The sequence below is a fragment of the Ptychodera flava genome, chromosome 9 (assembly GCF_041260155.1).
Source record: "Ptychodera flava strain L36383 chromosome 9, AS_Pfla_20210202, whole genome shotgun sequence".
NCBI classification, from domain to species: Eukaryota; Metazoa; Hemichordata; class Enteropneusta; family Ptychoderidae; genus Ptychodera; species Ptychodera flava.
In genome coordinates this window covers 4835940-4857051 of record NC_091936.1, presented here as the reverse complement: position 1 = coordinate 4857051, position 21112 = coordinate 4835940, and the positions used below count along the sequence as shown (strand labels likewise).

Below are 21112 nucleotides of genomic sequence, written 5' to 3'. Positions count from 1 at the left end.
AATTTAGCTTTTTAAAGACCCTGGGAATTGAAAGTCTTAACCCTTTGCACCCTGAACCCCTGGTACTCTATGAGGTCATCGGACATTTATGTCCAAGCCGGTTTCAAAGAGTTAATGAAGATATAGGTTGTTTTGAACTGTTCTTTCCCATCTTGATTTCAGTGAAAGCCTTGAGCAAAGCCTGTTCCTAAAATGCTTTAGCTTGTGACCAGTAAACACCTGACTAGATTTTGGAGAATCAGAGCTGGGATGTGGCACAACCAACCAATGAGAATTCAATGACATCATTGAATATGGAGCCTAATTACAAAAAAATTTAACCTGTTACACATCATTTTGCTAAACTTAAGGGTGATCGAGCCACTAATTTTTTTACCAACAATTTTTGTCATATGTGACGATGAGATTATGACAAAAAATCAATATGTCACCAGATTAATTTGGTAGCTAGGATTTCAAATACACCCATTTATCCCATTCAATGACAGAAATTATGAATCTCCCGTATCGTTGCCCAACCCAATATATTTACTTTCAGCTCCTTTCTTGAAATGCTGCACTTGTTTTATTTACATGTGAACAACATTGAATAATAAATGAAAGTTTTAGCTATTTTTCCGCTGAAAATGTGCATAACAATTTAAATTATCACTTTTCAGGCTTTCCAAAACAACAGTTAAAGCTGTTGCAAACTTAAATGTAATAAACACGCTTTATCCATACTTTGTAGAATTATTTAGATTTTCAATCCAACAAATTTGTTTATTTTCATAGAAATTATTGTTCAAATATTGCACATTATATGCATCAAATAAAAATATGGGGTCACCAACCTATTTACAATGCTACATGGCTTAACATCACCCTCTCCCCATATGTGAAATGGGGAAAATCACAATTTGATGAGAAATATGTCTTTTCAAATTTTGTTGGGAGTTTAAATACTTTGTAAATATATCAACATTCACACATTTAAAACTTACAACTCCAAGATAATGTAATGATCATTCAATCATCACTAACCACATCCGTTTTATGCTATAAGCTCTGACAATAAGTTGTATGAAGATAGGTTTCAATCAAAACCACGGTGTAATTTTTTACACCGTGGACATGCACATCATAGTTGACATGCGCATCGTAGAGTGCACGTTCTATTGTTTGCAGCTATGATGACATAGCAAGTGACTCGATCATCCTTAAGGCATTATACTGAGCATCAGTTTTTTTTGTATATTCTTAGTAACATTACATTATGTAATATTATATCTTACCAGTATATTGATGGTGCAAATACAACAATCTGAACCATTCTAAATTCTCGATATAGCACAATTAGAATACACACCAGCTGTCAGCTTGAGGTAAATTCTGATTTTAATGACATTTCATGCCAGAATTTCAACATACAGTTATGACATCATAACAATAAACTACATCTGTAATGGGCATATCAATCTATTATGACTACTTCACTCCATATATACATTGGCTTTTGCTTGTGCATATATACCGGTATATATTGTGAACTTGTCAAAATTTTGTGTTATATACCATCCCCGATTAAGGTTTACTTGCTTAAATAAGAGAAGTCTATGGTGAATGAGTGCAGCCATGCAATTCCTGAGCTAATTGCAATTGGGTTTGCAGAGTATTTTTATGTTCCCACACCTGTTGAACACTCATGCAGGGACAACTGTAGAATACACTGCAAGCCTTTGTGCGAATACCCTGCGTATGGCACCCTGTCTGTTATCTTCCTATACATAGAAATCATTTGTCTCTTTCAGTCTTGAGGTGACTTTCACATAAAAATCTACACTCCAATCACAAGTTGGATTACATGCTGGTGTTGTGCAATCCCAGTACTTGGATTCTTGGACAGATTTTCTGCCAAAGTACCAATCAGAGAAGGCCTTCTGTGGTGTTGTACCATTGACAAGTACTGTAAACCATTCTCTGTCGAATGCAGCTTGTGAGTGGGCGTAGCATGATGATGTATAAACACCATCCTTTGCAGAATCATACAAATGTTTTGCAATATTCATGAAGTCCTTATAATAAACAGAATAGTAGTTTTTACTTTGAATATTACAAAGTGATGGATGACATCTTAGATGTATGATAAACCACATCGTCCAATAGTCATATGCAGAGTTGAGAATGAACATACGTGTCTTGATAAAGCTATGAGAGTACTGGGGGAAGAAGCATTTCCATGGGTCATTGCCAAGGGCAGCAAGGCAATCTTTGTTCAAACTTCCTACAAAAGAAAACAAAAAAAACATAACACTATCACTGAAGTTGCTTTGGTTTCCAACTGTTTGATATTGAGGTGAATAGCATTATCAGAGTTTCAATAAATGTTGAAACTTTTCTGACCAGAAACATTTATCACTGTTATAAAGGAAAAATAAATGCATTTTTAGTGTTTGTGAAACACAACAGGAACTATTAATTTGCTTGGCAATCAAACTTGGCTGTGAACAATACATATTAAATCAAGGATGGCCATACTTATTTCGCTAATGGCATGTAAAAACTGTAAAACCAACAGCTGATTTTTACGATCTGTACAATAGTGTCATTCATCTTGGCATTTGACCTGACATAATTAAGGTACTAAGCACCTTGAAATTGAAAGACTGAAACTTTAGATCAAATTTCCTCAAGGAAACTTTAAATCACTCTATTTCGAAATACAAAATAAAAGTCAGGGGTCACTGTTGGGTTACTGTGAAATATTGGTATTAGAGAACAAATTACTCAGTATTCTCCAATACCAGAAATCCAAAATGGCCACCATTTCTGCATTACCCTAAATCACTGGGGGGGGGGGGGGGGGGGGAAATAAATTTTCAATTTTCAAAAAAATACGCATGTAAAAACTTAGGTTACTCCATGAGCCTCATAATGAGACCCAACAAAAGGTATTGTAAAAGTTTGAGAGTCCAAATATCAGTCCCCAGCGTGCATCTCAAAGTTATGCGTAAATGTGCAGTATAAACAAACTTAAAACATTTGTTGTAGATTTTGAAATGGCAAAAAACAAACTAGCTACTGATTCAAAGCCATGGTGGTATGTATTGGTGTTTTCTGTACAGTTGGAGAATACAGAACATCATTAAATGGTTTTGTTACTTAGCAAAATTTAGGGTACACCACAATGTGACTACAGTCAAACCTATGGATGACAGTCACTCTAGGCCACCGAGAGACAAATGAACACTTGTGTATGGTATTACATTTTAGCTGGGAATTGTCCTGCATGGTGAATGAGGCGATGGACTGACACATTGGTAAACTCCAATATGATAGTTCTAGCTGCTAAAAATATGGTCTTGCATAACTGAAAAATACATTGATATTGAAACATATGATACCACTAAAAATATATATGCTTGACTGCTGATGTAAGTGTGATAATTCAATGACATTTTGTCAACACTGCTTACCATTACCAGAAAATACTGCTATAGTACCAAATCAGAGGTTTTACATGTTGCTACTTATTACATAAAACTCTACAGAAGGTCCGTAGATGTAAAATCTCATATAGAGGCACAGTCTCTCTCTTCCACCTGCATGGTGAATGAGGCGATGGACTAACACATTGGTAAACTCCAATATGATAGTTCTAGCTGCTAAAAATATGGTCTTGCATAACTGAAAAATACATTGATATTGAAACATATGATACCACTAAAAATATATATGCTTGACTGCTGATGTAAGTGTGATAATTCAATGACATTTTGTCAACACTGCTTACCATTACCAGAAAATACTGCTATAGTACCAAATCAGAGGTTTTACATGTTGCTACTTATTACATAAAACTCTACAGAAGGTCCGTAAGATGTAAAATCTCATAAAGAGGCACAGTCTCTCCCCCCCCCCCCCCCCCCGCACTCCGCCCATAGAAAGACTGTGAAAGAGGTGACCACCCTGTAAGATAGATCATTAAGATAACTTTGGACTGTACTTTGATACCTCTGAGAAATCCATAAACATGTATCCATACAGCTAATTATGACAGCTTTTTCACATGACTATTAATTCCCCAGCTAGTACTAGTAGGAATTCTCTCAGTACACAGTGTGGATATTGCACACGTTTGGATCAGATTGTTCAGCTGTGTGTTATGCATTGACAACAAGTCAATAGTGATCTAGCTACAGTTGTATTTTTATATTGACAAAAGGCAATATGCTCCTCAATACAAATGCTATACAAGCATAAGTCAGACAAAAATAAACCAATATGTTTCCATGTTTCACATTTTCCTTCCAGGGGCATCTATTCAACTAAAGTGACCATAATATCTTGCAAGTATATCACTGTACACACGTAGACCTATGTATTCAAAATTTAAAATATTAAAGATATTTCAGAATGGCACAGTGACTTGCGTTGGCTATAATCCTTATTGGCTAGAATCCTTATTGACAGACAGCTAGCTATTCCTCATTTAAAGATGAAAATTATTTTCTCATAAGGACATTAAGTCATTGACACTAAACTAGCATTATTATGAAAATGAGATGGCTATTCATAACTGTCTTCTTTTACGATTTAAAAGAGAGTGGTCCTATTAGATCTCAAGTTTTTCCCACATGGCAAGATTTTGAAAATGGCGAGAAATTTAAAATGAACAAAAATCTTTTCACTTTCTTGCCTATTCTGCCACAAGCAAACGTTGTTGAGGCATAGTTAATGACTATATCGTTCAATTTGCAGATTGCAATGAATATCTGAGGAAAGTGAAGGTACCTTAAGGTTGGACAAATTTCACTGAGTTGCAGCTCATGTGCCTTTAAGCTTCTTGTCCCCCAAATCACATTGAAAACTGCCAAGTATTCAACTTGGAAAGCTAGCCTTGTATGTATGTAGTGTTCAATGTTATTGTGTTGAATTTTAGCTTTGACAGGAATTCATTTGGGAATGTTGCATTGTGTATTGTACACAGCATATTGTGTTTGCAAGGCTTACATCAGGAAAGTAGAGACAAACGTAGAAGACAAGTCACTTGTTTTCACTGAAAACGATGAAAATTTCACCAAAAGTTGCTGGTATTATGCTTTTAAATGCATACCTTGAACCTCTTGTAATTTGAAGACCTTCTGATACATGCCACGGATGTGTTGGAAGTTTGTGATATTTTTCACATCTGGAAAGTAGCCAGCATCAGGAAAAGCACAGAAATTTACTGACTGCGGCAATCTGCTGCGGATATAATCTGCATGGATGAATGTGGCTAATCCTCCTGCTGTAGATATACAAAGAAAACCAGGTTTGCTCATTTGAACTAAATTCTACTTATTTCGAGATGGTATATTTGGGTGATACAGTGTTTTGGTGTGTGTATATCACAAGTGTAATGACTACGGAGGGTATCAAAAAATTATTCTCATCAGAGAGCACAATTACTTGATATCAAATCTGTGACATGGTAATAATTATTTCACTGTATAAAATATACGGGTCTTCAACTTCACTATCTGTTAATACAAATTTCATGAGAACAGCATTAACATTTGCCTGATAGTGGTTGCTTTTTTTCTTGGACTTTACATTTTACTTTTCTTGGACTTCACAAAGTAGCTTTATTATGGCATTTTCTGGCATCGTCGAAATGAATCATCATCTAATATTTAAGTGGGGACAATAAAGCACACCCAGAGACGGTATACCGTTAGATTTTTACCAGTTCACGACATATATGCTCGAGTGATAGAAAGTGCATATGTGGAGTAAACTGGTCAAAATCGAGTGGTATACCGTCGTTGGGTGTGATTTATTGCTATTATATCATAACAGTATATTGAAGTTCTGGTATGGAATGTCAAAAACGGATTTTTGCTCAAGCTGAGAGCTTGTGCGTGTGCCAGCTGTGGTATGTTGCCAATATACCATGGTTCTTTTCGCGTCTTGCCGAATCAGTTCACTGTATTTGGGTTATCAATATACTGGTATGATATAATCCCTAATATTGCATAGATGCATAGATGGTGAACAGTACCATACATGTACATGTACTATATGTACATGTAGCTATCCTGTGATTATTTGGTAGATCAGGCAAATGTTACCTATGAAAAATTAGACCAGAGTCAATATAACGTACTAGCCTACATAAAATCATGGATAGGACTGTGAAACAGGAACCGTGACCATATCAATTATTTAATGTCTTTCAATGAGCTTTCATTGTGACTAATGCTGTAACAGTGTTTGAGTACCCTACCTGAAACACCACTGAGTATGACTCTATCAGCTTTGGATAACCCATGTTCCAGCAGGTGATCCAACAGCAGATCCAGTATTCTCTTGCCACGGAAGTAAATATTCCTACCGTTGATTTTAACTGGCTTGTCCACGTTACCTGGATAGTGATATGATAGAATAATTAGACTGATTTATAATTCTGCTGAAAAACATTCAGTTCCGGCTATGTTGAGAAAGTTGCTCATTGCATATGAAAAAATTGTAAAATTTAATATAACTTCCATCATCATTATGATCCATTGGCCTCACTATGGTAACATCTGGCCAGATCACTGCAAGAGGATTGTCACACAGCAGAATAAACGACTGGCTTGCCTGATAAATCATGTAATGTCGCATTTGCATCTTTTTTGTAACAGAAATCCTGTCACCCTTGTTTCCCCGCATACAAGTCCAAATATGCCATCGAAATAAATGAAGCTGTAACTAAATTTGGTGTTTAGGCTTGTGTGAGGTCAGAATCTTTAATGACTTGTCTTACCAGCAAAGGAAGCCCCATCACAGTATGCAAAATAGGCTACATTCCAATTGTAGAAGTCTGGATTGGTCCTTGCATCATTGGAAAGAAAGCCATCAAAACTGTATTGGGGAGGAAATTCATCTGAAGAACCAAAGTTTGTGAAGCTCCTTTCATAGCATTCAGATATACTGAAGCACCAACCACCGCCTTGCAAGTAGATGACCCATGACTTCCTACCATTACCACTACCTGAAAAATGCAGTTTGTGAAATTAAATCTTGTTGAATATTATTTCTTCATCTAATATTCCTCATAATACATTACAAATTCAAGGACATGGAACTAACCTATTGGAAGGATTATTAAGGATTATTATTATTTGCTATTTCTTAAAACACAGATGCATTGAGCTTTTGATGGAAATGGTTAGACAACATATCAAATGAATAGAAATTGTGATTGTAATCAGAACTGAAGATCAAGGTCATTCGTTGTGCTCACTTTCTCATGAATACAATACATAACTTGAACTGCGACCAATAATAGGAGAAAGACGACTGATTTAAATTTTCGAAAACAAGTTATGCATTCACTGCATGTTCATACATCACTTCATATCATTTTGTGTCTTCCTTTGACTTTGAATCTGCTTATTTTCTAGAATACATTAAAACAATTAAAGGTGTCACTTCATGAGTGTCGTATGAACGAGTTGTACTAATTAGAATAGGCTCCAAGCATTGCTAAAACAGCACAAAGTTATGAGTTTCATTCAACTTGACCTAAATATCCATATCCAGAAATATGACAATCAAACTTGTTAGTCTGGGCTAATAAATTGACTCCTTTCCTAGACATGATTGCTCTTGTAAAATTTAATACCTGGAACTGTTACATCATCTCTCCAATCAGCATTGGCAAAAAGAAAAAAGAGTAGCTATTTTTCCGTCAGCGGCATAGACAATTTACATTTCTACACATAAACAAACCTTTTCTGAAATAGTATCCAGGTGCTGATCCGTCAAGGCAATAAGCACCCTTCAATTTGGCATGTTCCTGTGGCAATACAATAAGATCACCATACTGTTTCACTTTTGATGTCCTTGTATTTAAGTACCACAGCAACCAGAATAGCCATGTTGTAAATAAGATAAGTATGACTATCCATTTACGATGTGAGTTTGATATCAAATGACGCTGATAAAGCATGTTCTTTACTGTGTCTGGTCTTTGCACTTTGTCCTCTTGTTCAGCTAACATAGAGTCGTTGTTGAGGCAACTATGCAGCTGTGCCATATTTCAGCTGGTAATAATAACATTTTGATCCATGCACCTAATGTGCAACTGTGCAAAACTCCATGGATTCACCAGCTTACGAAAGGATGCACACCAGACTGCTAGCCTGCAAGTGAAAATAAATAATAACTCATATACAAATAACAACAATATATATATATATATATATATATATATATATATATATATATATATATATATATATATATATATATATATATATATATATATATATATATATATATATATTGGACTGTTGAATATTAAATAACTACAGTTTGCTTGAAAAGATCCTCAGTCTGTCTTAAAATGGTATGGTCTCAAAATCAAGTTGGCCAGGCAACAGCCACCAAGCGGGCCACATATGATTTTCCAGGTTCTGAAATTGACAGAAATTGATTGACGACAACTAATTCCGTCTCCTTTTATATAGAGTTTATATACAACTTGGATCATTTAAACTTTGGCTTCCTCGGGCAGTGATTTAGAAGAATCCATGTACCGTCCATAGGAGTAACAGCATAGCGTGGTAAGTCACGTACATAACAAGGGGATCGAGCCTCGCCTCGCTTCGCGATCGAAGGGCGGGACGCACCAAACGAAACTGAGGTTGCACCACAGTAAATACTTGTGGTTCGATACACAGCGGCTCCTTTTTCTATGCATACCACGGCGGCCGCTGTGTATCGAACCTTGCTGCGAATCCGCAGCCTCTGCCACTCGGGTAGCTTGGTCATTGGAGTGGTAGGCCAGCAGAACACGTCAAGGAGTGGCAGGGCTCGTTTTCGCAGCAATATCGAACCACACGTACTGTGAGTTGCACTACAGGCTATCATAGGTTTCTCAAATCGCTTTCCATTTTCACGTTACCTTCCATTAACCGCTGAAAAATCCACAGTATTACGTTGGTTTCCTGGAGGTAATGTGGAGACAGACAGGGGTGCACGCCAAAGAAGAACATAAACTTGGCTTCACGATAAACTTGATTTCGGATTCGGGTTCGGAATAAGTTCAGACTCTTGTGAACGAACGGCCGCTCTTAATTTGGGGTTAGCTTATGCTTTAGAAACATTTTCTAATCTTGTGTGTATCGGTTCACAAGTGACTGTGTATATTAAACGAGCTTCACCGGCAGAGGGACATTTTTACATGGCATTTTGGATCTTCCAGAAATATTTTGACAAGTACTATGTTCACAATGTAGATTACTAGTGATTTCCTGCACACAATTATAGTTTTATTTTTTACAAGATGCTTCGCGGAACCCCGCTGAATGAAATAGTTCCCGATTTTGACTAGTGTTTGTGGAAGAGACATGTGCGCTGGCAAAAGTGTCAGACCCAAACCTGCTGAAGTGCCTCTACATGATGGGTTTAAAAGGTGAAATTAGTTGCCAACATCGATATCCAAAACGAAAATGCTTATACTTTCACAGTTTTCCTTGTAAATTCTAAAGTTGGTTCGCGAGTCATTTTAGTAGAAAGATATCAAAGAAAAGGTTATCCCGCCTGAAATATACAGCTAGTTGACTACAACGTTTCACATTCCCAAAACAGCAACAGCAATTTAAGGTCAAACCGTTTTATAGAATTTGCTTGGAGACCATGACACATTAAATCATTTATGATTGTTGCGTATTATTGATATTTTGTTTTTAATTTATAGACATTGGGACTTTGTAATTTTGTCTCGATTCCCTTCCACGGTCACGGTGATCGTTGAGTAGTTGTTGAAAAATGAAAAATATGACAGGGTTAGATTATTTTTTTAAAGAAAAGCTGATCAAATAAATTAAACTTTGTTCCCTGGCATCTTGTGTCTAATGTGTCTCTGCGGTCATTGATGAAGCTCATATAAGGCCAAAATAAAAATATACGTGCTGTTCCGATTACCCGACCTACCTCAATTTTATCTCCCCGACCCTAGACTTTTTAGAGCTTCGTAAACCCGGAAGTAAAAATAATGATATGACAAAACGTATGAACTAATTTTAGTTCGATTTTGATACTTTTTGAACTATTTTAATAAAATGCTGTTGAAACAATACCACGCGTACATTTCCGTACGCTGATTTCGCATATGTAAGCCTATCAGCCAGTTGAGAGTTACGTTCACAAAAGTTCATTGCCCTAGCCCGATAAGGTTTCTGTGTCACATTATCTCTGTACGATTGAGAAAAGGAGACAAACTGAAGTTTTTGTGCATCATATGAATGTCCATAACACTCTGAAAATAATTCTGATAGAAAAATTGATACGAAAAATTGGACTTTACTGTCACAGAAACGTGTTCAGTGCAGACTGCACAATCAGGGAAGCAAGCTGTGTTGTCAATGGGCCCGGTTTTTGAATTCAGTGAACAGACACTGACTCATTTTTCGGGGCAAATAACCCACAGGCGCTCCTTAGCTGGGTAGACTGCGAAGTAGATCGATTTCGGATCGATCTATTGATCCCGTAGTCGATATGCCCGCCACTTTAGGTTGCAGTGGCGGGCATATCGACTACGGGATCAATAGATCGATCCGAAAATCGCTCTACTTAGCATACTACCCAGTAGCTGTGGAAACGCAGCTATCTGTTGGCGGGGGTAGCGGGATTCGCTATGCGGGTCAAAGGTCACCCCGCCACGGATAGCTGCGGGCACCTGCCATCGAAAGTGGGTCTATTACGACGACACAACATGTATCGGAACTTTGAACGGCAAAATAAACCAAAGTGAGCGTCATTCAATAAAATGACCTATACCTGCCTGAACTCTGATTATTGCTCATTCCCTAACTCCTTTTGTGAACAAAATCTTGGTTCGTTTACGTAAGTCGCGCCGATTTTCCAAGGAGGTACTCAAGATTTTCACTCCAGCAGCGAAACTTTGGCTTCTATTGATATGATGTGACTTAATATAACGCGCGGTCTTTTAATCTGGAATGTAAGAGACGGCACCTGATGCGCTGAAAAAAACTGTGATTTCTCGACTTTTCATCGGTAAGGAGGTAAAAAATGTTTGAAGTATGATTGAGAGGACCAATGTGCTTTGATCCTACGTCGAATTTTACCGATTTGATGCTTGCTAGGTGCATTTTTGGCGATTGAAAAAAAAGTGTGTGGCACATGAAGTGACACCCCTTGGGGTAATGTTAGGCTTGTATGAATTTGCCAACGCACATGTATAGTTGGCTGTGTTGAAATTTGCAGCGCATACTTTGTTCTTTATCAAATAGTAGTTTCAACAACGACAACAACAATAACGAACCAAATTGTACTGAGTCCAATTTTATTTATCTTCATTTTTAAATATTTAATCATCATCATCGGAGATCAAATCCCCTATGGTTCAGCTTGTGCAAGTGTTTCCGGTGCAGTGCGGTTTTATGCCTTGCCGATCTTATCCCCGCGCATGTGCGAACGATCCAACTCGATATGGAACCTGAAACCACAGGGAACTGAGTAATCTTGTTGTTGTTGTTGTTGTTGTTATTGTTGTTGTTGATGGTGATGATGATGACGATAATAAAAAATATAAAAAAACAACGTGTCATTCCTTGCTGTTGTTTGTTCGATGTTGTAGATAATTGTAAAAGAAAACTGTAATCGTGACCAAAAAACGACGTAGGTCGCTCAACGTCACTCCCATCAGGACGGGAGTGACGTTGAGCGACCTACGTCGTTTTTCCCATTCTCTCTATGCATGTACACCGGCAACTCCGTTACACCTGTACATAGGACATCTTACGGATAGAAACTACAAGCAATCATCAATCATCACTGCAATCAACAAAGCAAGAAATCATTCCCGGGAAAAACTCATAACTACACAAAAAAATCAAACACACTGACCAGCCTTCGAGGATTCCATTTGTGCTGACGTACCACCCGTCACTACCCAGCATCTCCTCCATAATCAACAAACACTGGCCTATCCTTCAATCAAATCAAGAAACAAAAGTTCATTTGACAAACCACCTGTTGTAGCATTCCGACAAACACCAAACATAAAGAAAAATGCTGGTAAAAGCCCGGACTAAGGGACTGGTCAGTTCTTCGGCCTGGGGGGGGGGGGGGCGGTGGATTATTTTTTGCCGACGTCAAAAAGTGGCTGACCCCCCTATTCCAAATTTTGAAAACAGGGTGACCCCCCTATTCCAAATTTCTAAAACAGGGTGACCCCCCCCCCCGGGCGCGACAAAGGTAAAACAAAAGATTGACAATAAATTATATATATATATATATATATATATATATATATATATATATATATATATATATATATATATATATATTATATTTACATTTTACATATATTTATATTTTAAATAGTCATTCTATGTTTTAGTGAAATTGTTGACATGTCAGTTGTAAGATAGGAATTTCAAAGTGTCAATCTTAAAGTTTAAATACAGTACATTTTGAATGAGCTGTATTTTGAATGAGCTGTGAATGTATTTCACACTTTCTCTGCTTAACCAGATGTCCTGAACTGTTGTACAGAAATGGATGTCAATCATTAATATCAAAGAGGAAAAAGCAGTGAATCAAAAACTTTGATGGGTGTTAAGACTTGCCAACCATCCAATTAAATCTACTGAGGAGCCATAGAGAGCTTTTTAGCCAATCTTTTTTTAGCCAAATCTGATGTGTACAGTGTCTGAGAGGACCTTTTCTTGTGTAACATTGAAACCATAAAAGCACAGCTAATAATGACAAAAACTGCCTTTTTAACTGTTATTTTGTTCATAAAAAAGCATCTTTCTACAGAAAACCTATGAAACAAAGGAAAATAATTGCATCAATGAGAAGGAAAGATATCTTGTCATTTTTCTATCTCTAAAATAAGTCACTGTATCAAATATATATTGTGAAATATTTGTGCATGTTGCTTTCTCATACTGAATTCTCACAGAGAGAACAGAAAAGTATCAGGAATTTGTCATCCTTATCATATGAAATGCAGATTTCATAATGGTACACTTTCACTTAGCAAACATCAAGATATCTCTGAAAGTATGGCGCCCGAGGGCGCGCCAAAAAATATGAAACATCCTGATATCTCTGATATATATGCCTTGTATATTAAAGTCATGCACCTGAAGGGCATGCTGAAAGATGTATGATATATTAAAGTAATGAGCTTGAAGAGCACGCTGAAAATATTGAACATACAGATATCTCTGATGTATGTATGCTTGATATGTTAAAGTTGGGCGTGCTGAAAATATGACTGATTATTAAAGTTACGCGCCCGAAGGGCGCGCCGAAAAATACAACTGAATGATGAATTTTGTGGCTGACACTAGCATTTTAGGCAATGATGAGCCTGTGTCAAAATTCAAAAACACACTGACCCCCCTATTGGGCATTTCAAAAACATGGTGACCCCCCTATCACCAAAGTCAAAAACAGGTGAACCCCCCCCATGAATCCACCGCCCCCCCCGGCTGAAGAACGTGACCAGTCCCTAAAACATCCACACAGGACGACACAGACCAGGTACTTGTACACCTGCCAACAAATGTAGAGCATGTCCCCACATGTTGAAAACAAAACAAAATTCCATAACTAACCAACTCACTGGAAAATCTAAACCTCTTGTCGGACATGTAACATGTAATACACGCAATATCATCTACGTCATCATCTGTGATGAGTGTAACAAATTATACATAGGCGAAACGAAACGTGAACTCCGTATCAGAATTAATGAACATTTATACAGTATCAGAACTCATAAACATACTCTAGTAGCCCACCATTTTCATGAACCCGGGCACAACATCAATAATTTTCGTTTCTCTGGTCGTTGTAAAGTGTATTCAAAAGCAGATAAAATAAGAAAGCAGCTTGAACTTCATTTCATTCATAAGCTTGGTACTCTGTCACCCAACGGCATCAATAAAAAGGACTGGTGAATAAAGTACAGTTCCTATAGGTTTTCAAATCCGCTTCATCTACAGCTAGGGAGTCCTTTCCTCATGTCTGTAAGTTGTTTGTTCTGGGGAGCCTCCCTTCATTGTATTTCGCGCCATTGGCTTTGTACGATCCCGGCGGTCAACATCGCTACTTTTAGACTGAGTGTTCACTCGTCTTCTGTTTGTAAGTTCAAACTTTTTCTTCTCGTCTGTACAGATTGATTTTTAGCTATAGTTCCTTTTATAACCAACAACTCAGTTTTCGAATAGTTTTTAAATGGTTTTACGCCAGTGTTGCTCTTTTTCGTTTTTACTAGTCCCGTATTTACTGTAATTTTGTTGTTTTTTAGATTCCTGATGAAGATTCCCTGTGTGGAATCGAAACGTCGAAGTTTTAGAAATAAACTCTATTTTGGAACAGAGTCTTGTTTTTTCATCCTCTCATATCTTTACATCGATTTCCAAGTGGGCCAATGAACAGACTGAGCAGATCTGCATCATACAATTACATGTAAAAGCCGGAAAACCGCAAGGCTGGGTGATTGCTGGCAGACATGCATGCATTGGAAAACACGAGTGCGGTTGGTAGCCATTTCTTTATTCTACGCATGGAGGTAGGTCTCTTCCTACCATGTTCTACGTAACTCAGATCTCGTTTTTTCTTCCATCCTTAGATCATAATTCGCTTGACTTTGTACCTTAATTTAGTATGAAACACCGAAACCACAGCGTTCAAGGACGATGCATCCTTTGTCATGTGTTTTGAAATTTCCTCTGTTAAAGAGCAAATCAATGTGTCTTATATTTTGAAAATCATTGTGATGATCATCAGTTATGACAGTTGGCCAGGCAACGTGTCACTCCTCCAAAAGTCTCGAATTAGTGTGAAATTTTGTATTTTGTGAAACTGATGTGCAAAAGTGCATCGGCCACTCATATGGCGAAATGACTAGCAAAACAGCCAAGTCATAAACACTAACAGTTTGGTGATAACTTTGCTGATAGTATGGCCCACTGTAAAGCTGGCCGTTGGGTTCCCCTATTGCTACCGACGGTTGTAAATGAGAGTTGACGATTGGCACCCTGTGTTCAAGATTGAGATAATATTATCATGCATAACACCAGTCCATATACAACTGTCAAGACTACTTGTCATATTACACAAAAAGCAAAGGAAAAAACCTAAAATTGTAACAGACTTTGTCATTATATAAAACAAAATTTTTTCTTGCATATATAGTTTTTTCGCCTTATCACAGTGTATCTTTAGGTTCAAGAAAAACAGTGCAGCTGATTTCAATTCCCCAAAACACACTGTCTGCATGGTACATGTTTGTATAACACATTGATCCTATAAGAGAGGGATTGTTTCAATAAACTAATTAATTGAGTACAGGCTTTAATGTGTGGAAGTGGTATCTTGTATTTTACATCACAACAGGGGGCTACAATGTCCACTTTTAGGGTGCCCATGTTATCAGCGAAGTTAAACACAAACTGTTTACAACTTCATCAAATGACTGGCAGTTTTGCTAGTCATTTCGCCATATGACTGACCTGGGACTTCTTACTCTCTCCGTAAAAGTAGTGTATGGCATGTTTTGAAATTAGGCCATTTCATGATGATATCATGTGACCAAATACTTTCTAATGTAACAATGTCTTCCAGTGATGAAAATCATGAATGGATAAAACTTTATGAAATACATCAACACATTTAATCTCCCTACAATGATTGGATACCAATTACAGATATCTAAGGCATCACACACATGTTTGGTACTGGTAAAAAATATTCAACAATGTAGATATTTGTAACAATTAAGATATAAAATCATAGTACACTGTACAAGGTCTTTGAAAACTACTGCCAAAACAGTGAGGGGGAGATTACCGCTACTTTGTACGGTACATGAGATACACAAGCTAGCCCATTACTCTGTGGAAAGAAATAAAAGTTTTTTACTTTAGAAGTTATTTCTTGACCAAATATCTCATATTTTTTGCCACAGTCCCTCTATCATGGTTTTGGCAAATAATATATTTCATTCTCTGAAACTTTTTTGTCTGATACTTTCATATTCTTTGTTTAAACGTACTTCTTTTCTCATCAGATGGGGAGCAACCGGTCATTAGTTGGAGAACTTATAAAAATAAGCTCCATCCTTCTGGTCTGTCAGTCCACACAGATATCTCTCACATGCCTGAGCCAATTCCTTTCATACTTAGTACAAGGAAAGTACACTATAGCATACCCGGTACATACTGGTATGCAAGTCCATTGTTTTGGATGTAGCATGCATAATTAGTACTAATGAGCACAATTAGTGATTTTTGAAAAAAGTTGTTTCCAAGAGAGAATGCAGCAAATTTGATGAGCTTTGTACCTATGTAGGGCACACAGGGCTGTAGGACTCCGGAGTGTAAAATATGTCAAGAAATACTTAGTCAAATTTGATAAAACTTGGTACAGATGTTGATACACCAGTAATAGTGTACAATTACATTAAGCAGTATCAATTCAATTTAGTGCTAATTTGAATATTTCATGTATTTTTGTATTTGGGGTGAATGTCCTCAAGCACGTGCTGCATCAAATTTTATGAAACTTAGTACAGCTGCAGTGTTTCAGCCTGCTTTTGCTAGCATGGTGACAGAGTGACCCATGGTAGGTCTAGATGGGGCAAATTAAATTTTGGTGGACATGTAATGTATTTCAATAAAACAACAAAGTACATAGGCAAGTCAGGTAGGTGCATCAAGGGTAAGTATATAATAGGCCAACTGGTGTTGTGTCAAATTGTGCCAACGTGAAACTTTCAGTATCATTTAGTTTACTGCTACCACGTGGTATGCACATAAACTACAGGGCTCCCTAAGTCACCAAATGATTAAGCCAACCATTGCCAAATCAAAATCTTGTAGCCACTTTAGAGCAACTTTTAGCAGTTTATGATCTCAAGTGTAGCAACAGCTTTCTCAGCATTCAGGAGTTCCTAATTTTACAAATCAAGATGTTTTGTATGATGTTCCATGATAGCTTTTACATTAAAGAAATATTTGTTCAGTTTGTATTACATTAATTATCTGTGTTTTTTGACATTAAAGGGATAGAAATACTTTTTTCATTTTTTGTGGTAAACTTTTGTCACCAGAAATAATTAGGTGGCAATTCTAAAAATCAGGTAGCAATGTGAAGTGTATATTACCACAGATACAGAATACTTCTGCAGCATTAGTCAGTGTTCACAGTATGACAACTTATCATATAGAAGCTCCTTAGTCAAATTAGCAATCTTTAAGTCATGACGAATTTTGTTAGCCACACAAATACAAATTTTCCATGCAGAAGAAAGCATTTGGTAGCATGGTGGCAGTGTAGATACAAGTATGTGTGGTGTCATAGTTGTGATCAAGCTGGTACAATAGCATCTAAAGCATTAGTATTTTTCTTGAGACAAAAAGGGTTGGGCCAAACCCAAATCCTGTTAAAGCAAGATATTGTTCATTTAATTTCCCAATGTTTTTAAAAGTAATCGTTGTTTGAATGATTATGAAAACTTTTTAGCCCATAAATATTTTCATTTGATATTTTGATATCAGTAAGACTGTCTGGTGATGTTCAATCTTACATCATTAAACTGTGGAATCTGCAAAAGTATCTGTGGTGATTGTAGTATCGAACAGCAACAATGTTTTTTTTACGTACCAGGGAATTCCAATTCGTAGAAAGGAGAGATAACTATTTCAGTACATTGCAACTTTGTAGGAAGGAGGGTAAACTGTTTCAAACATCAGTGGTCCCTCAATTTTAATTCTCATCATCATATTTTGATGGTTAACAGATAAACAATTTCTGAGAAGCGTGAGGATATGATTTTGTTCCATAAAACTTGTTGTGAAATAAAGTACTGACACAGAATTGAATCTAGATCAAGAGGGGGGGGACCTCAGTAACAAACAGTCTTTGGTACCCTCATTCTTTTTCCATACATCATTTGACTTCAATAGTTACTTCGACAGACTAATTCACAATTTCAAGTGGGGACTGTGTCATTGTCAGAGACTTGTTGGCCATATTTTGAAGCCAGTTATATATTTTCATTTCCTTTTTTCACTTAACAGAAAGCTGAATCCACAGTAAGGGAGACTTGTGAAGCAGTAATGTCAGAAGATGATGCATTTCAACTGTTGAGCAAAGCCATTTAACTGTCTGAAAATGTGTAGTAAAAAGATGTGAAAATGAACCTTAAACATTTGTTCAGCAAGCCTGACTGAAGTGAGAAAAGTTGATTTCAGTAACATTTACCATCTTCATCCAATCATAGTGAAGAAGACCTTGAACAAATTTGTAACAACAAAAATCATTAATGAGCATTGTAGCAAAAAAGTGTCAAATCTTGCTACATGTAAGTTAACAACAATTCAACAGACATTTGCATTCCTGATATCTGTTGGTGACACCCAAAATTCACAACAATCTGCCATCAAAAAAAGTTTGAGAATGTTTCATAAATTTTGCCCATAAGTCAAAGCTAAATTAGCAACACTTACACAAAGCCGTCATGACAGGGGTAGATAGACCAAAACCCAAACACAAAATATGTTGATATCTTGACAATGTGAAACATTTAAGGGAAAATACATCTGCCAAACTACAGTATATGCCAGACTGCTGTAATATTTTGTAGAGTATGTATGTATGTATGTATGTATGTGTTTATGTATGTATGTATGTATGTATGTATGTATGTATGTATGTATGTAGGTATGTATATATGTAGGTATGTCCATTTTTGAGGATGTTGTCCGCTGAAATATTTTGAGAACTGCAGTACTTAGAGACTTGATATTTGTTGTGTAGATGAAAAATATGATTATGACAAACAACCTGTTTTTCGTTTTTTGATATAGTTGAAAATATGCAAATTAGTTCAAAACGCTGTTTTTGGTCAAAATGCTTCTTCATTCTGTTATTCATTATTCTATTGTATTTTATTTATGTGTTATTTGTGAACAACTAATCAATCCTATGTATTACAATGTTATCAAGAAAGTGGAATGGCTAAACTCAGTACAGTTGTAAACAAACAGAGTTAATTATTGTCAACTAAACTTTCAATCTCAACACACTAGAATTTTTGTCACTGAAATTTCTGTTGCAGCACTACAGCCTTCATCAGGAGAATAACCCATTTAAGGATATGTATCCACTGACCACATTACATTGTCAAGTAATCGATCAAATTTGAGTACAATACCATAGCATGGCGTGAACAAGGTTGAAACAGTTACAGCAAAATTTTGTGTCTTCATAAGTGTGCAGTTTGCAAAAGTGAAGTTCACTTACTGAATGAATGGATTTCGCTTTTTAAACTTAAAGGACAATCTGAGACTGTACCTTACAGATCAGAATTGTAATTGTCATCACTCAATAGTTGAAGACAAATTTGTAATTTAATCACAATAGATCCAAATTCAAAAAGTGCAGTGTATAAAATTTAATGCGTCATTTTTTCTTTATTAATAATGTGATAAAATATTTCTTATGATACAAACTTAACATTTTGCCGTAAGAAATGCATATTATGTATGTCCAATATTAATACAAATTGCTCTTGAAGGAATCATAATTTCAACAATATTGTGGCATCACATTGTTTAGATGGTGATATAATTCAATGAAGGCTGTGCAACAATTAAAATCCAGGTATAATTGTTCCATCATGGATATTCATCTTATCTCCAGCAAAAAGTCTATCAACAGGATAAAAAAATAACAGTTCTAATATTGTAGACAACTTTGTAGTTCATTGTGATAGTATCATCAAACTGCCAAGAAATGATGGCATACATTATAGATGTAATTTGTTTAAAACATTACAAATTTTGTACAGTACATCTACAGGCTCTTTATACTGTCAGGCATTTCATACTTCATTTTTGATGAAATGACAGTGAAATTTACATATTATTCTGTTGTATGTTTAGCCAGCGTTTGTTTTGTTGCACATAACTTTTCTCAAAAAATGCCCACTGGATAATGTTTGAAATTACTTTGTGAGTGCCTTCGATCATTTCAATCAGATTTGAGTAACACACATTGTGAACTGTACATACATATCTTTTATGGGTGACATATAGAAATATCATTGTAACTGAAACTTCTTGTTATTTTTCATATTTTGTATGTCGAACTTTCTTCTGTGCTGAACAAATGGGAGCATAGAGTTGTTGATTCTATTTTGTGGCAGTGATTTGATCTCCTATCAGTATTTCTTTCAAAATACCTTTACGTGATTGTGTCTGTTTATCTGTATGACAAGTGCACAGCTGCATAATCACTCTGTATTTGGTGAATTGAAATAAACTTTCATCAAACTTTGGTGAAAAGAATTGTCTTGTGTGTTCAATGGTAATAATAAATTTGTACTGTGATGTGAAAATCTAATGTGTCAGTGTGTGTTCCTGTGTTAGGTATCTTGTGTTGATGTATCCATGGAAACACTCAGCTCATCTTCACAGATTATGTTATATATGCAGCCATCAGTTTATTCGTGATAGGTGGATTTGTAGCACGGACTAGACTTGGTGATAACAGTTCACTTTATTTGTATACTACACACCCGATTGTGCAGTACCTTTGCCAAAGCTTAGCACAATGTTAAATAAAGCTCCGAGTCAAAGCTTCGTACAATGGTTTGCGTGCCAACCTTTACCGAATTAAAGGTATACAGTCTCCTGTAATCAAAATATGCCCATATATGGTCAAAGGGGCGTTCCTTGCCCATGTGAGGGCACTGTTTTTAAAAAGCAGCCACCCGCTTAAGATTCCCTAATACACCAAAACCTGTGATAAGTTAGATTCTCTCTTTCTATGGTAACTGTGGCAAAATTGGAACAGGTGGCGGTATACCTTGAAGATCTTGATATCTACGCTTTGCTGAACCTTTGGCGTACTGACCTTTGTGAAAATTTCTATGTCAATGCTTCGGAAATGATTGTTTACGCAAATGTTGTTCCAAGCTTCAATGACTACAATATTCCGACAGGATTGGTTGGCGACCTTGGACTAGGCAGTGCTAGTAAGATTAAAACAAGCATTGTGTTTCTCTGGAGCTTCAGGTCGCCGTTGTTGACCTGCAGTTCCGGTCAATTGCGAT

General features: G+C 36.5%; 1 protein-coding gene and 1 long non-coding RNA gene across 2 annotated transcripts; one reads left to right on the top strand and one right to left on the bottom strand.

Annotated features, from left to right (window-relative positions):
* Positions 1 to 1359: 1359 nt before the first annotated feature.
* Positions 1360 to 9034, bottom strand: LOC139139818 (uncharacterized). The gene is made up of 6 exons (XM_070708754.1): positions 8915 to 9034; positions 7738 to 8150; positions 6770 to 6997; positions 6248 to 6385; positions 5096 to 5269; positions 1360 to 2263 (listed from the first exon to the last, which is right to left on the bottom strand). Exons 2-6 carry the CDS (start codon positions 8042 to 8044, stop codon positions 1761 to 1763), a joined length of 1350 nt encoding a protein of 449 aa, XP_070564855.1. The 5' UTR covers positions 8045 to 8150; positions 8915 to 9034; the 3' UTR covers positions 1360 to 1760.
* A 5027-nt stretch (positions 9035 to 14061) lies between these two features.
* LOC139139817 (uncharacterized) lies at positions 14062 to 18570 on the top strand. Its single transcript, XR_011553884.1, has 3 exons — positions 14062 to 14133; positions 14300 to 14530; positions 18075 to 18570. It is a non-coding gene; the product is annotated as an uncharacterized lncRNA (long non-coding RNA).
* The last annotated feature ends 2542 nt before the right edge of the window (positions 18571 to 21112 follow it).

Coding starts and splice junctions, on each gene's coding strand:
- LOC139139818 (XM_070708754.1), bottom strand. CDS start 8,044: ATGGCACAGCTGCATAGTTGCCTCAACAACGACTCTATGTTAGCTGAA. Junction 6,998..7,737: donor TGGATACTATTTCAGAAAAG/GTTTGTTTATGT, acceptor TGCATTTTTCAG/GTAGTGGTAATGGTAGGAAG. Junction 2,264..5,095: donor CAAATTACAAGAGGTTCAAG/GTATGCATTTAA, acceptor TTTCTTTTGTAG/GAAGTTTGAACAAAGATTGC.